At 38.0% G+C, this 17445-nt stretch overlaps 2 protein-coding genes across 3 annotated transcripts in view; one reads left to right on the top strand and one right to left on the bottom strand.

Moving 5' to 3' along the window:
• Positions 1–1460: 1460 nt before the first annotated feature.
• Positions 1461–8259, bottom strand: gars1 (glycyl-tRNA synthetase 1). The gene is made up of 17 exons (XM_058764762.1): positions 8002–8259; positions 7448–7549; positions 6592–6694; positions 5438–5579; positions 5268–5356; positions 4663–4739; positions 4155–4300; positions 3893–4042; positions 3624–3786; positions 3381–3545; positions 3181–3289; positions 2896–3040; positions 2629–2714; positions 2441–2550; positions 2260–2353; positions 1989–2179; positions 1461–1909 (listed from the first exon to the last, which is right to left on the bottom strand). The coding sequence occupies exons 1-17, from the start codon at positions 8257–8259 to the stop codon at positions 1784–1786; spliced, it is 2256 nt and encodes a 751-aa protein (XP_058620745.1). The 3' UTR covers positions 1461–1783.
• A 3855-nt stretch (positions 8260–12114) lies between these two features.
• Positions 12115–17445, top strand: part of ctdspla (CTD (carboxy-terminal domain, RNA polymerase II, polypeptide A) small phosphatase-like a) — a 43064-nt gene continuing 37733 nt past the window's right edge. The window contains exon 1 of one of the 2 annotated variants that reach the window (XM_058764782.1): positions 12115–12579. In XM_058764782.1, coding sequence (XP_058620765.1) covers positions 12507–12579 — 73 coding nt within the window. In that variant the 5' untranslated portion in view covers positions 12115–12506. The remainder of the gene's footprint in view (positions 12580–17445) is intronic. The other variant, XM_058764783.1, reaches the window with a different exon arrangement.

Consider the following 17445-nt stretch of genomic DNA (forward strand, 5'->3'; position numbering starts at 1 on the left):
GTTAGAACAAAAAGTGTAAATGTGCAAATACGTATCAATAAAAAAAAAAATAAAATAAAAAGATATCAATTAAAACACTTACCTGAGAATCACTGGTGCACTATCAAGTATAATGTGCTTACTTAGAAGAAAAAACATTGGTTGAGAAAGCATCAAGAAAGACATGTCTCACCAAGATGAAAGGCAGCTATTTTCTGTTATCCACATACAAAAAAAAAAAAAAAGAAAAACCCTTAGAGACGTCAGGGGTCATTGAGAGCAGGCATGTTAAATAATACTGGTAGTCCAGTCTATGAGATAAGCCATGAGAGATAATACAAGCTATAGGCCTATAAAGATCTTGGACAAATCTACGTGGGTACAGTATCATTTTTAAGTGCTTTTACTGTATTAATATGCAATTGTGTTACTCGGATACCAACACAGAATCCACTTATCAGTACATTATTTTACATGGTTAGATGAACGGACTCATAATAGACTGGACTATTGCAGTCCCCTAATATAACTTACATGTATTTTAGGCCGTTAGCTCTTTAGCAGCCTTTAGGAAAAGCCAGGAGCCCTGGCATACATTCACACTCTTCCGCACCTGTTTCTGTCAGGATCAATGCTGTTTTTGGAAGACAATTTAGACTGGGGCACCATTTTCTAACCTGAATAAACACCCTTCAAAAATAAAAGAAAACAATTCATATTAGCAAAGTTTCCAGTTCTAAATCAAACCACTGTCTATGCATACCATATTAAAAATACCTGAAATACTGGATTTAGCATTGATGATTTGAATTAGTAAGTCCTGACAGATCTGCAGTTTAGCTTGTAAGCAGAACAATGTCACATGTTAATATTCCGGCTTAAATATTATTAGCATGTCTGAATATAGATCAGCCCCTCTAGGTCTATCCATTATCAACAAGCTTTTGACCTGAGAACCATTGAAAACATTAACTGTTAAACTAGTGGTTCTCAAAAAGAGGGCCAGGGCCCACTAGGGGGTGTTAGCAGTCTCCAAAGGCAGCCTCAAAATGACAAAAATTACACTGTAAAAAAATGATTTGTTGTAAATAAAACAGATTGTTGGAGTGCATTTTACAAGAAAATACTATTTAAGCCTTTCTACGTAAAATACGTAATAATAAATTAAATACCCCTCCCCCCACTCTTTTTAAAAAAGAAAATAAAGAACACAGTTCTTGAAACTTAATTCACAAAAATAATTAGTTCATAAATATATCAATGCTCCCAGTTTATGTTAACATAAACATTTAAAAACAAGCCTATAATAGTCTGAACTGGGGAGGCTTAGAATATTGTCTTGGACAAGAGGGCCCTTCGAGTCAAAATTTTTGAAGTCATGTAAAATCAGCTGGCAGGTGTTACACCCCCATGTGGCCAACATATTCAGTGCATCCTTCACTGAACACATAATTAATCAAAAGAATTGACACAACACACTGTTAAAGGTCCAGAAAGTGCTGGCTTGATTTATTTGACCATACATGTGATTTATACCTTCATTTATCAACCCATGGACAGGAATGGTGAAATCCTTTTACTTGTACAGTAACCTAACGAGTCATCCTTAGGTCCTTACAGAGCTTCCTTGAATTTTAAAGGAGTACTTAATTACAGTGGTTCCAGTTGTGTGAGCATCTGGTGTACATTGATTGCTCTGTATATTATAATTGCCATAATTTTGATCCTATGAATGCAAATGTAAAAGTGTCCATTGGCTGCCTCCAGTGAAAAGGCAGATGAGATAGACAAACAGACAGACAGTCTACTCTTCCACAGTTTCCTTTTTGCTTGTCTCCTGGCCTTCAAAGATCGGGTACTTGCTTTCCACTTCTGCCCATGTGATTGCACCATTGGCCAAGTCACGAATGATTTCGGGCAAATCACTAACCTGTAAATATACATATATCTCAGTAAAATAGTCAACATGCTGCCTCAGTGAATGAATTGAAGACACATAACTGCTTTACCTCAGCCCTGATCTGCCTCATGGAGTCACGGTCTCTCAGAGTGGCCGTGTGGGGCGTCTTATTAACCGTGTCAAAATCAATGGTGATACCGAATGCCACTCCAATCTCATCAGTTCTGGCATAACGTCTGCCAATAGATCCTGAGGAATCATCCACCTTGTGGGAGACACCATTCCTGGTCAGGGCTTCAGCTGTAGAGGAAAGCATAAATCGCGCATTATTATTTGGATAGTATTATTTTTATAAATACAAGTAGAGTTGTACTACTCACATAATTCTCGAACAAATGGCATAAATTCCTGATTTTGGCTCAATGGAAGGACGGAGCATTTATACGGTGCAACTGTGGCAGGGAAGCTGAAATACTGAAGAGAAAGAAGTTAACTTCAAAAATAAAGCAAGACAAACATATAAAACTATTAATTCAGAATATTACAGCATACTGCATTTACCGTTCTTTGTTCGTCACCCTCCCTGATACGGAATGTGTGCTCAAAGATGGAGTACATGATTCTCCCGATGCCAAAGGAGGGTTCGATTACATTAGGAACAACCTCCTCAACTGTGGAGAAAGAGAAGTCAGTTCAAATCTCTTGCATATTCTTATGTTGACATTAAAATGGTAGCTTCTGCTTCTTACCATGCAGGGTCTTCTGGAACCTCTTGACGTTGACCATGTCCTTGGTGAGTTTGAAAGTCTTGCCCTCAGTCTCAATGGTGAACTCGCTGCATTGAGAGAGGAAACCAATTAATGAACAGAATAAGATTTGTGGGCACTATGGACTGAGAAAAATGCCTATTTTAGCTCTGACTATTGGTTAAAACTCTTGATCTCTAAATGATATTGTTTCATATTTGGGGGTCATTGGCATTAAAAATTTTGAATGCTCTTATTGATGATACTCACCCATTCTCGTTGAGGAGTTTCTCCTGTTCTGTGATATAGCATTCATCACAGATGGCCAGGTACTCCATTGCAAACTTGGCATCCTTCTTGTAAGCTTTGCCGATGGCTCCTTTGCTTGGCTCGAACTGGACAACATTTACAACTTTGTGTGAAGCAGTTAAGGAACGTAACTGAGGACAAAGAGAACTAACATCCTGTGCTGAGAGAGTTCAGATCCCATTCAAATGTTTTGTTATTAAGTTATTATATTAAAAGTTATTAAGATCTGCAGAACGTTGAAGGATATGGGTTCCTTTAAGGGTTTCTCAGCAACCAGAGGGACTTTGGTGGCCCGTGCGTGGCACAAAAGATCATAACATGAGCGATCAGCACACCCCACGATCTCAATCCACCCCTGGAAAACAGTATGAAGAAACACACAAATGAACACCTAATCTGTGGGACTAAGTGAAATTAGAAGGTCCTCAAGCAAACACTGAACGTACATAAGAGGTTTTGGTCTCAGCATCCCAGCAGTCACAGGCATAGTGGGCCATCTCATTGTCCATGTGCTGACGGAAACGAAGCTTGTCTTTCGCCACACCAACTTTGATCAGATAAAGGTAGATCCTTCCAATGAAGTAGCCCAAGACGGAGTTGTTGATGATGCCCTACACAACACAAAAGTCTGTTACTACAACTGAAGTGTTAATTATAATCAATACATCATAAATGAGATCTTCTCTGACCTGCTCCACTGCATCACCCAGCCTCATAATCTGGGCAGATTGCCCACTAGTCTGTGCTTTGGATGAGTAAAGCATGATCTCCAGATCAGCAACATTGGAGAACTTGGAATGAACCTTCTCATTCGGATCTACAAAGTGCTCGATCTCAGCCATTGTAAACTCTCTATGGGGAGAAATATTCACTTCAGTACATTTTAAAAATCATAATGGGAACACTTGTATGTGACATCCAAATAACCAAATGTTCAAAAGGAAATCATAATCTGCACCTGACACGAATCAAGCCAGAGCGAGGAGAGATTTCATTCCTGAAGGAGTTTCCGATCTGGGCAGCAGCAAATGGAAGCTTTCCCTGGTTGAACTCCAAAAGACGTTTGAAGTTGAGGAAGATTCCCTGAGCAGTTTCTGGCCTCAAATAGCTATGGAAATAACATAGGCCCAAGTGTAAAGCATCCTTTTTCTTACTTTGGATATTTTAAATTATTGGTGGTGCCCAATTTACATTACATTTAGTCATTTAGCAGACCTTACCCTTGCATGTTGCCCCCAGGCCCAATGGAGGTCTGGAACATCAGGTTGAATGAGATGGGAGGTGTGAGATCATTTCCTGTACTGGGAGACTTGACATTGTATTGCACAAACAAATCTGCCAACTCCTGCTGAGTGTAGTTATCCATCTGAAAAAAAGCAGAATAAACCCATTACTACTCCGTAAATGCCTGCTCACACCAAAAACGACAACTATAACTATTTTAGTGTCCACAACAATGGATAATGCTTCAGTTCTGTCATCTGCAACTTCAGATGCTCAAGCTTATTAAAATAACGTGAATTCTTTTGCCTATCAATGTTTTTATTGTTCATCACCTGAAAAAAAATATTGTTTCTGTATTGTAATCAACGATTATAAAAATAGCTTTGTTTTATAGATATTGTTCTTGGTGTGTATGGTCTTTACTGCTTTAAATACTCCCTTCGCACACCAAATTCAGCTTATAAAAGATAGTTATAAATTTAGCATTGCATCAGTGAGACATACCTGAGTGATGACACCCTCCATCTCGGTTTTCTTTTCTGCTGCACATTTTTTGTCACTCATTAACTTCTGAAGATGAGCTAATAAACAAAGACATTGCAAGCATTTTATTATTTATTACTGTATACATGTTATATACTGCTATTACTGTATTAACATAAAACATCTTTAAATAATAACTTTTTTCTATTAAATTTCTTTTTAAGCTAATAGACTTTATTTTTCACCACCTTGAACTGGGTGGTATTAGAAGGAAGGGCATTATTATCATCATTCTAGAGCATTTTACTAGACAAAAATATTGTATATGCTTCTTGAGTGTAAGATGAGTCATCAATATTTTCAGTCTGTTTTTTGCAAACAAGTTAATTTTGGCAGCTTTAAGCAGTCTAGATTTAGCTTAAATAAAGAACTTATTCATTTCAGTCACGTTGGTGGTCTAACGAATCATGGAGTCTGGTTGGACGCCTAATAAAGCCTTTGTGATTCTTACAGATCCCATTGTTTTCTTTTACTCCTGAACATCTACAGCATCCATGGAGTCACATCAGAGTGTGCCTCAATGCAGTCAAATGGTGAGGTTCTTATTATAAGAAACCATGCCAAACCTTTAAGGAGGTGGTCAGCACGGAAACACTCTCCGTTCTTGACATCCTTGACCATGTAGTCTGCAAACTTATCCACATGCCCTGATGTCCTGAAACGCAACAAAAGCACTGAGTAAGAGTTCCAGAAATTACAAAGAGATTCAATAGAGAATAGCCAGATGCATGCTCACTTCAGAACGGGTTCTGGTGTAAGCATGGTGCAGTCGATCTCCAGAATCTGCTCCTCCTGGATGAAGTGCTGCCTCCAGACCTGGAGAATGTTGTTCTTCAGAGCACATCCGACCGGCCCAAAGTCATACAGCCCACTCACACCTTTTTCCACACACACAAACAAAGCATACTATTAGTTGCACAAGCCAACCTTAATTACTTTTAAGAGGTCATCGGATGCCCATTTTTCACAAGTTGCTATAATTCTTTAGGGTCTTAATGAAAAGTCTATAACATACTTTGGTTAAAATTTCTCAATGGTAGTGTAAAAAAAACGAACTTTTACCTTGTCAAAATCAGCTCTGCAGAAATCAACCCCTTTTTTGCATGTTCCTTTAAATGCTAATGAGCTCTGCTGACCCTGCCCCTCTCTTCTGTGGGGTGACGAACTGTGCTCTGAGAGACTTTTACTTTAGCCGCGAAACTTGTTAATTAGGACATTTTTAGGAATAGCAATTGCAAAGATTCATAAAAAAAAAAAAAAAACTTATAATCACTTCTCCTGTAAGTGAAGTTGGATCATGAATGATTCGCACGAACAAACTCATTTAGGTAGATCGGGGGTGCATTCCCTTCACAAACAAAATTAATCCACTGCATCTTCAGAGGCTCAGATGTCAGGAGTAAATGACGACTGCTATGTTCATTATTACTTCCAACAACAAAACACCTCAATCGCTATTGAGCCATTCTTTTCTACATCTGCTTCGGCGGTGAAACAATGTGCGGTCGGACCGTTACAGCTAACTCAGGGCGGGTTTAAGGTAAGACGGTACCGTCAATCAACTAGCGTGGGAGTGGCCTTCGTCCGTGTGACGTCACAAAGACAAGAAGCTGAGAACGGCCTGATGTGAAAAAGGGGATATTATTTTTAGGGATTAAATAAAAACCACTGGGTGGATTTTTGTCATTATAGGGTAGATGTGTACACACACTGCAAATACACATCTATGTTCAAACAACATGTAAAAGTGAATTTAGCATCCGATGACCCCTTTTATGAGTAGTTGTTCAGAACAATTTTGTTAAGACTAACCATTCAAATTCAGAATGAAGGCAAAATGAAGCTATTAAAATATTTATATGAAAAATAACTAACACCAAAAACACTCACCGCCATAGATAGCAAATGCCTGATCGTAAAAGAAACGTCTTTTTAGAGTGTCTTCCATCTTGGTTCGGTCCACAATGTCATCTTTGGGCTGTAAGGCAAGCTCCTGCAAAATGGAAAAAAAAAAAAAGTCAAATGGATTATGTAAATCATTATGATAGGACATACAAAACTTAATTTACTAAAAGTTACTTATTCAAGCTACCAGTCCTCTGGTATTTAAAAAGTGTTTAATGTGTTTGCACTACTAGCATAATCAAACAGAACTGTAAAAAATAATATCTGTTTTCAAACAGGTTTCCAGAATACTCCCGCCTCCCATAACTAGTTGGTCAAACAAACAGTCCCGCCTCCAAACACACACCATTGGTTGAACTAATATAAAAGTTGGCAGACCTATAGAGTGTAGTCAGTTCAGGAGGTTAAAATCCCATTAATTTTTTCCACAACTCATAAACCTATAAAGATCTACTGTGCCCACATCAATTAAACTTATTTTTGTTGTGCATACATATATAAAATAAATTGTTTCTATATATGATACACATCTTTGAAGCTTGATTTTCATTGTGTCTGATTTTTTTTTATTCAAATCAAAGTTTGTAATGTTGTGATTTCTCTCTTAGCTGGTTGGCTTGGTTTATAGCTCATAAAGCTTTAACAAAGACCTTTTAAAAATCCCTATGAGAAATTCGAATGGAAATAGGCTACTCCTTGAAAAGTAGGTGGGCACTGTTGCACTTTATAGTTGTTTATACATACTATACTGAGACAAGAGAAAGTATTTAACATTAAAAAGACACATTTCATCTTTAACTGCATCTCCATGTAACATAAATGACATGATAACATTTCTCACCTTGGCCTCAAGGATTCTCTTGCGAGCTTTCAGTTCTGCTACGGCCTTATTGACATCTACTTCAGGAACGTTTTCTGCCTTCAGTTTACGCACAAGATCCCCCTATGGAAAAATACACAACACAAAATGCTATGTTTAGTTTAGTTTACAAATGCACTCATCAACATTTCCCAGAAACGAGACGAGTTTCGTTTTAACTGTGATTTCCTCCACCCTCGGTCTCCATTGGTTTCTGTACTGTATGTTATGTCTGAACGACTCACATCAAACGTGGCACTGACAGACTGAATCATCCAGCGGTATAAACTCGTTATAAAGCCACCACCCTGCCATATTTACTAAAAACATCACTGTAGCCAAAATGCATTATGTAGTTTTCCATAACAAACCATTTAAACAGTTTTGCATAATTTAAAGAGACACATTTTGATAACTAAATCACGGCTCTACTTCGTATACAAACCAAATAGGTGTTTTAATGCAATGCATGGCTCTGTGAAATAATACTGCGGCACATTATATATGCTTGTTATTGTCTTTCATAATCGTGTTACCTGCTCCTTCACTGCTAGCCTCAATGGAGCCAGAACCTCTTCGATACTGCCATCCATATTCTGTACTTCTGTCATCTCCAGCCACTCGCTTCTCTTCTTCTTCTTCCACAAACAGCCCGACAGGGAGAGCGCTCTGATCGGAGGGGAACCACACAGGCGTATGGGACTGGATCGGACCCTCGGAACCGCGCGGACGGTGGCGATCTGTGTACCGGTCCTGAGGAGGAGTGCTGATGTTGCGCTCCGCAGAGACAGCATGGACCGAGAGGAGGAGCAACCACACCGCGGAACTGAATGATGAAATCCCTAGAAATGAGTAAGTGACTTCGGGGATTCATTTCGGTACTTTCGCCATGTTTTGGAATGGATTTGAATTGAAAACTGACAGATTCGTCACGATCTCTCTGTTTTACTACAATTGTCAAAAAATCGAAATAAAAGGAGCGAAATAATAATAAAGAACTTAGTGCTTCTTGTATTATTAAATATTCTAAAGTATTTTAATGTTTTCATACTGATTTATTGAAGTCCACATATTCGGTGGGTGGGTGGGTAAATAAATAAACATTTACCTCACATGAAAAAAAATAGTTAATAATTATAAAATTATTTATTCATTATTAATGAGTTATTGAATTCCACCTTGTAAATGAATGAATGAACGAATGATAAGTAAATAAATAATACTAATGCTTTTAATATGTAACAATTAATTTTAAATAGAAAGAAAGACTGTATAACTATGTATAATACATAATCATAAATTACAATACATATCATATATTACAATAAATGAAACCTTTTTTAAATTATTATTATTAATTTTTAATATAGCTACGCAGTATAACTTCAAAACAAGAAAATAATCATTCCACTGTTCTGAAACTATAACAGTGGATTTGGGCCTTCTTCTAAGGAAGACCCTATCTAGGGTTAACCCACGCAAGGCTGCAGGTCCCGACAACATACCAGGCCGCGTACTGAGAGACTGTGCTGAACAGCTGGCAGATGTCTTAACAGACATCTTTAACATCTCGCTAAGCCAAGCAGTTGTCCCCACATGTTTTAAGTCCACCACCATCACCCCAGTACCAAAGAAGTCACCTGTGTCCTGCCTGAATTACTATTGTCCCATAGCACTGACCCCAATCATGATGAAGTGCTTTGAGAGGTTAGTCATGCACCATATCAAATCAAAACTCCCCAACAGACTTGACCCGCTACAGTTTGCATACCGTCCAAACCGTTCCACGGACGATACCATTTCCTCCACCCTCCACCTGGCTCTTACCCACTTAGAAAATAAAGACTCTTATGTTAGAATGCTGTTCATTGACTTCAGCTCAGCATTCAACACAATAATCCCACAACAGCTCATCAACAAACTAAACCTGCTGGGCCTTAATGCCTCCCTCTGTAATTGGATCCTGGACTTTCTAACCGGAAGACCTCAGTCAGTCCGTGTCGGCCACAACACCTCGAGCACTACCACACTGAGCACAGGTGCCCCACAAGGCTGTGTGCTCAGCCCGCTGCTATTCTCGCTGCTGACCCACGACTGCACTGCTAAGTTCAGCTCCAACCACATCATCAAGTTTGCTGATGACACAACTGTAGTAGGTCTCATCAGCAAAAATGATGAAACACCCTACAGAGAGGAAGTGGCACATCTAGTTGAATGGTGTAGTGCAAACAGCCTGTCCCTCAATGTGAGTAAGACAAAGGAGGTTGTGATGGACTTCAGGAGGAACTCTGTTGACCACCCCCCACTGACCATCGACAGCTCAACTGTGGAGAGAGTCAGCAGCACTAAATTCCTGGGGGTGCACATAACAGAAGACCTCACCTGGACCACCAACACTACATCACTCTCCAAGAAGGCGCAACAGCGGCTCCACTTCCTGCGCCAACTTAAAAGAGCAAGTCTCCCTCCACCCATCCTCACCACATTCTATAGGGGAACAATTGAGAGTGTGCTGACCAGCTGCGTCACTGTCTGGTACAGGAACTGCAGTGCTGCTGACCGCAAGACCCTACAGCGGACAGTGAACACAGCTGCAAAGATCATCGGTGCCCCTCTCCCCTCCATCCTGGACATTTTCCTTGCACGATGCTCCAGTAAAGCTACCAGTATCGTGAAAGACCCCACCCATCCCTCCCACAGTCTCTTCCAGCTCTTGCCATCAGGAAGATGGTACCGGAGCATCAGAGCCCGCTCTGCCAGACTGCTCAACAGCTTCTTCCCCAGGCTGTGAGAGCCCTCAATTCCAATCACCTCACCCCTTCTGAAACCTCATCCATAACTCTAGCTCCTGAACCCCCACCTCCCACAACACCACACGCACCACTAGAAAACTGTTGGAAACCTCAAAACATTATGCAATTCTGACTGTGCTACACACAGGTGAGTGGGCTATACAAAACACCCGTGGAAAAACACACTCTTTCCTCTCCATACGCACCAGACACTTTTTTATAAACACTCCATGTTTCAAGAAAAACACTGTGCAATTCTGAGTGTGCTACACACAGGTGAGTGGGCTGGACAAACCACCTGTGGAAACATACTCTTTCTCTCTCTATATGTAATGTAATAATGAAACAAATGTTAATGATGTACGCTTCCCAACAATAAATCAAAGTAAATGTGTACTCTAAGTAAAATCAGTGATTATCATTGACATTAGCATTCTCTATTGTAGATCAGTGGTAATTACTCAATTAACACTTCACTGTTCGACCACAAGATGTCAGTATAAGCACACATTTAAATAGTGCCTCATATTTAGCAACTGTGGAATAACAATAGGCTAAATAGTTAATCTATCAGTTTATTTATTCTAAAGTCATTCGCTGCAAAGTAAACACTATAATTTCCATATCATTTATATAAATGTCATTTATTAGTTATATGCCATTATTAACCTATTTTTATTTCAAATTTGGACAGAGGAGTATTCTGTATTTTTGAATGTTTTATTATGAGTAAAAATTTAACAGATTTTTTTTTTTTTTTTTTTAAATCCCACAATTAATTTAGCAACTCAACAGCATCGACTAGCAAGCACAATATATATCTTTTAACGGTCTGTTGGCATTATTTATATTTAGGCCTACATTATTTATAATGTATAATATGTATTATTATTTTAAAAAGTGAGCAGAGAAAGTAAAAAAAATGTGATAAGGTATTTAAATAGGCTGTAAAACTAGTTGAAGTGATGGTTGCATCACACCGGCTTCCTTATTAAACATTAAGATCAAACACCCACCTTCATAAAATATTCAGTAACCCTCCCACCTCTCTCTGTCATTAAAACATTTCTGAAATCACTGCAATTTCTCTTAGTATCTCAGCAAAATCATTTCCCTTTTAAACCATAGATGCCTACTTAATGTGCTATTGATTATATCGTTTTCAGCATCAGTCCACTTTTTTAGATTCTTTAAGTCTGATGGTTTTATAGGCTAGGATTCCTGGTTGTTTGAAATGACTTTATGAATGTGAGTTATGCTGTATTCAAGCTGTTACTTAAACTTTACTTTATTTAACGAGTAAGAAAACAACAAAGTAAGTTTCTGATTTAGCAAGCATTAGATTTGTTATTTTTTTCTTGTTTTAAGTGTGCAACAACGTCTTAATGTCTTACATTTAAGTTGTTTTAAAGAAACATATTTTTACACTTTTGCAAGAAATAATTTAATATATACAGTGCGTTTTTTGTTTTAGAAAACGACGAAAAAGTATTTAAAAGATTATTTTTGCAGGGCATACATTGCATATGTTACGTTAAAATTATAATAAATTAATAATTAAAATAAAATTGGATTAAATAAATAGTACATTTATTTATTTAAAATGTTTATATAATGCTTGCCTACATTTTTGTAAAGTACTTAGATGTACGTGGTTTTTTTTTTGTTTGTTTGTTTTTTTTCTGCCAAATTATCATAATGAATTTATTATAGAATCATACTATTTAATTTCATTTAACTTTTTCCCTACTTTTTATGACAGTGTCGCTGATATCAAGTAAAAGTAACTGCAGTAACTATGGTTACCAGGTACATTTTTGTAAAGGGTAGTTTCACACGGTCACATCGCGTGGTGTGTGTGTGTGTGTGTGCACGCGCGCGCCCACTCACACTCACACACACACACACACACACACACACACGCGCACACGCACAAGGGGAGAGAAAGCGCGGCTGCAGATCAGACTCTTTGTTAATACACACTCTGTCAATGATCTCTATAGACCTCAAATCACACAAGGGCTGAGATGTCGCCGATTCCCGCCATCTGACAGGAGTATCTCGTGTCGCACTGCTCGCTGTATGATCGTGAAGTGTGTGTTGTATGTTTATTTAGATGCGGTGGTGAAAGATCGTGTGCGGTGTATGGTGCGTCTGCCATCTGGACTCACACCGCTAGCTCGCTAGCATCAGGCTAGCTGAAAATTATCAAAACATAAGTGACTGAGGAGGAATAAAATCCCGTTTCCATGGACAACACGTCCATCATTACCCAGGTAGCAAATCCAAAGGAGGAAGAGATCCTTTCTTGTCAAGAAAAAGGTAAGGCGAATGGCCGCTGTTTATTTGACTTAATGTTGGATGTTTTTGTTTTGACAGCGGAATCACTGCGGCTTTGCTGCTGATGCTCTTAAGATTTTAATAATCCATAGGATTTTAAAGACTAATGGTTTTTTTTTTTTTAAATAATAAAAACGCGAAATGTTCTAGCTTATCTAATTATTATTACTACTATTGTTATGTTTTAGTATTGTTTTGTGTGTGTGTGTACGTTATTTATATATATATATATATTCTTACATTGCATGATTTTGCTTCATGTCTTCATATTTTTATTGAAAATCAAGACTAAAATATTGAATATGAAATTGATTGATTTTTGTAGTACATGTTTGGCAGCTCCTGACTGAGAATATCAAAACAAGTATTTCCAGCCTGCTGCCTTCTTTTCATGGTATTAAGCAGCAATCTGTTTGACATGAATGCACTGTACTTGATCACAGTTATTTTCCTAAGCATCAGAGCAAACAATCTTAATGCTTGTGCTAGAGCCCTGTTAAGTAGATCAAATGATTTAATTCCACTGAACCTGAACTCAAAACATTGTAAAACTGGCTTTGCCATTTTTTTTTTTCTGTGCTAAGCTTGTTTTCTGTTCAGATATGTACTGTATAGAGCTGTATGGTCACTCCTGAGGAAGTATCTTTATCATGATTATGGATGTATTTTCCTGCATGTCAAATCATGCATTATTGTATTGGTCAGAAGTGTTGATGGTTTTCTCTCTTACTGTGAATGAAAGAATCAGTTTAACTGCTGCTAAACATTTAATGATGTAAACAGTGTTTTACTGTAATCCATCATTAAAGCATTTTTAATTTTAAACCATTGTTTCTGGCCGAAATACCAGTTTGCTTCCACCAGTGAAAAAGACCATCCCCTGTTGTCCTCTCACATCAGAATCCACCGACATATTTGTCTAGGACTTGTTTTGGACTGTTTTTGCTTGTAAATGGTGCTTGATCTGTGCAGATTCAGACCAGATGAATTTTTCACTGGAGAAAGCCATGTTATGGATAGATGACTCATATTTTAGCCTGAAACAATGGTTTGAGGTTATAAACATCTTGATGGATTAATTTATTACTAACACACAGTTGTTCACTTAAGAAGACTTGGTCTCAGTTGATTTTCTCTTTGAATTTTGCAGCACTTCTAAATTAAGATTTATTTTACTCAATAAAGTTTAGTGAGTTTGCCCAGCAAATCAATATCTCCTCCAGCCTGGCACTTTTCCCAAGTGCTCTTGACACGTTTTGAGTTGTTGTGGTCACCATCTGAAAACTAATGTAGTTAAACCCCTGGTTTTTCCGGTGTGTTAGTTGATTGAAACAATGTGGCATCAAATTCTAATTGAATTCCAGAGCACTTCCATAGATCACGCGGAAAACAAACTACTACTTATACAGTTATCAGTGGCTTTTTATAATTGCTTCTTCGTTTAGCTAGTTCTCAAGACAGCATTTAGCCCCATGGAGGTCTAGTGCCTGCTTAAGTCAACACAACGTGCACTAATGTGAGATGAAGTTATGAGATTAGCCCAAAACGAATTAATGTGAGTAAATAAATCTTGCAAATAATTTTCATGAGGCTTTCGGCTGCTTTTCTGAGGATAACGACACAATATAAACATTTTACAGCCACTTAGAGCACAAACAGATGGTTGTCCACATGTTGGGGGTCTTACTAGAAGAGAGACGAGCAGAAGGACGGGGTCTGGTTTTGGGATGTAAAGCGACCTCTCTCTGCTTCCCTGCAATGAAGTTGGATCAGTTGGCTGAGGATGCCTCCACTATGAGAAGTCTGCCAGAGAGGATCACATGGCAGAGCAATCCCTCATGTCGTGATATCAATATCTTCACGAGCAGTTAACATACTCTTTGATTTAAGATGAGACAGGATGCCGCTAAGCTTGAATTCTAAGATCTGGTATCTTGCAGTAAAAATGTTGGTTTCCCATGCTTTGCTCTAGAGATTAAATGCATTGCTCTGTTTCTCGGCCAGGCGTATTTTGTTTTTGTGATGAAGTGGTAAAGCAGGGTTCCTGAATTCATCTTAATTTACGCACGTCCATGTTTCACGAGCAGGAAAGCACACACTTGCAAATCAAGCCATAGCTGCCATCTCTTATGAACAGATTTTGGGTGATTGATGATTGAAAATAGGGAATATTCTAGGTTCAATACAAGTTAAGCATAATCAGAAACACAAAATAATTTCAACGTGTCCTTTCATTTCTTAAAAAAGTGTAAATTTGGGTTGAAGTGAGATAATTACACTGGAAGTGAATATGGCAAATCTGTAAACATTAAAAGTCTAGATTTGTTAGAAATGGACATATGCAAGAAGACTTGTCCGGAGTTTTGCATCATGAATCCGTGATACGTTTGGTGACGGTGAGTCACCTCATATTGAATTATCATGGTGGCTAGAAAACAAAACCAGTCTCTAGAATTAATTTTGATCATGGCATGTCTTAAAAAGTAATTAAAAATCGAGGGAAAAAAAAAAAGATGTGTGTGGAGCAAGTGGTGTCATTATGTCATCAGGTTCTGTGTTCCTGTTGGTTTCTTGATTGGACTGTTGTCGTAGGAGAATCCTTAAAACTGACACTGGCAGAATTTCATCGGAGGTAAAATTTGATTGCAGTGGTCATTAATCGTCTGTCAGCAAACGTGTCAAACTAGTGATCAAAGACTATAGATTTTGGCCTAGGATCAGAGGAATCTATTAGGATTTGCAAAATTTGTCTCAGGAAGCCAAATCGTGACCAGAATTGCACCGACATAAAACAAACTACAAAAATGGATAATTTAAACTTCCCAGCACAACGAATACCAGCCCGATCTCACGGCAATTCGTGCATATTTTACAAGGTGGCTAATTCGTACGACCTCACTCAATTCATACAATTTTTGCTAAATTGGACATATTTTACGAGTTGCACAATTCGTATGAATTTGTACGAATGACCTACACCTAACCCCGCCCCTAAACCTACCCATCACTGGAGCGTAGACAGATCGTACTAAATCGTATGAGTGAGGTCGTACGAATTCGCCACCTTTTAAAATACATAAAAATTGGTCGTGAGATAGCGTTGACTATTACACAAGTTTAACAGAAGAATTAATGTAAGTGCGTTTATTTCTTAAATTATAAGCTTTACATTGCTTTTTCTCCATTTCTCTTTTTCTGAATTGAAGTCCATTCAGAGGGGTTATGCACTGTGACCTTTCATATAAAATAGATAAATGTAACAACACTTAAAACAAATTTGCTCGATGCAACAATATGGCCAGGAATTCCCATCGCCATTGCAGCCTTTGATATTCAGAGCTTTGTATGGGATTACATTTAAAGAATCTCATTAAAAGATGCCTCTGTCTCCTAGCTACAGCTAAAAAGGATAATGAAGCATAGCTTTTGAGGTTTGTCATGCAGAAACGCAACCTCCCCTTTCCAAAATGAAGCTTTGCGCACCGGTCCCCTCATATGGTGTAAAGCTTCCCTAACCCAGTGGCCTTGGATGCTGGCCACACTCGCTGAATATTTCAAAGCCAGATGGGGCTATTTTCAGAAACCTATCGGTTTCATTGTAAGCAAAGAAGCGTCTGACAAATTCATGTCGTGTTTTAAGTGTGGCGCTGGTGTTGGTGCTTATAGATTGCACCTTTATGCATAATGGATAGAGTTTAATGAAGTTGGCATTGGAATCTCGTTGCTGAGGGATTCGGGACTAACGCCGTCACAGGTGATAAAGCGAATCCGGTTGTAGACGCACATGATGGATGAGGTCATGATAAGGCTTTTTACCCTTAAGTCTCTAAGAAAAATGGTCAGTCAAGGTTAGGCCATCTCCTTGTCACTTTATTTGGGAGTACTCTCTCATTTTGCATTCTTGTTGCAGTCTTAGCCTTGCATACCAAATGTGGTCGGGCATACCGTCTGGAGGCCTTTTTTGGTCTCTGAGTGAGCAGAAAATTACAAATATGTGCTCATAATTCTGGTTGATTAGAGTACACATTATGTTTGTTTGCAAGGCATGAGGCTTTGTTTTGTCTGTCCACAAAAACTCATGTAGAATAAGCACTAGGGAATTGGCCAGCTAATGTCAGGAAGCACAAACTAATAGCATCATACAATCAGTATGAAACACTATTATCCAACCAACTGTAAAAACAGTCCCTGTATCATACATCTTTGGTTGGCGTCCAGTCTGTTTGGTTACATTATGGTTTGTTAGCTTTATGCAGGCTTCACAGTGTGAGGGAGCAATTTTTGCAAACTTAGCAAAGGGTCATGATAGATCATGATGAGGACACATAGATTTTTTTCTTATGGATGCACCGATGTTAAAATTCTGTTTAAAAAAATTACTGATTTTAAATGCCACAATTGATAATGTACAGTATGGAAAATGAAAATTCATTTTGAATTTAGCTAAAATGGACATTTAACAGTATTATTCATTTAAGTAATATTGTTTTTTAAGATTAACTTTAAATGAGGTTTAGATGATGGCAAGGGTAATTCAAATGTGAAAATATGGGAAATTATCATGCACAATCAAATTTTCAGCAAAAAACAGTGCTAATAAATGAAATAAAACTCTTAATATCAGCCTGTGATCAAAATCACACATCCCTACTCTTATATATAAATTTCCTATGCCCACCAAGGCTGCATTTATTTGATCAAAAATGCAGTAAAAGGAGCAATATTGTGAAATGTTATTATAAATTAAAACAAACCTTTTCTATTTGAATATATTGTATTTCTGTGATGGCAAATCAGAAATCATTCTAAAATGCTGATTTGATGCTCAAGTAACATTTCTTCGTATTA

This window comes from Onychostoma macrolepis, chromosome 24 (assembly GCF_012432095.1).
Source record: "Onychostoma macrolepis isolate SWU-2019 chromosome 24, ASM1243209v1, whole genome shotgun sequence".
In the NCBI taxonomy this organism is placed as follows: domain Eukaryota; kingdom Metazoa; phylum Chordata; class Actinopteri; order Cypriniformes; family Cyprinidae; genus Onychostoma; species Onychostoma macrolepis.

Bases quoted from the DNA above. Each gene is read 5' to 3' on its own strand.
- gars1 (XM_058764762.1), bottom strand. From the start codon at position 8,259: ATGCTGTCTCTGCGGAGCGCAACATCAGCACTCCTCCTCAGGACCGGT. The intron at 3,546-3,623 runs GTCAGAGAAGAT...TGTGTTGTGTAG, and splicing joins TGGGTGATGCAGTGGAGCAG to GGCATCATCAACAACTCCGT. The intron at 2,354-2,440 runs GTAAATGCAGTA...CTTTCTCTTCAG, and splicing joins AGGGTGACGAACAAAGAACG to TATTTCAGCTTCCCTGCCAC.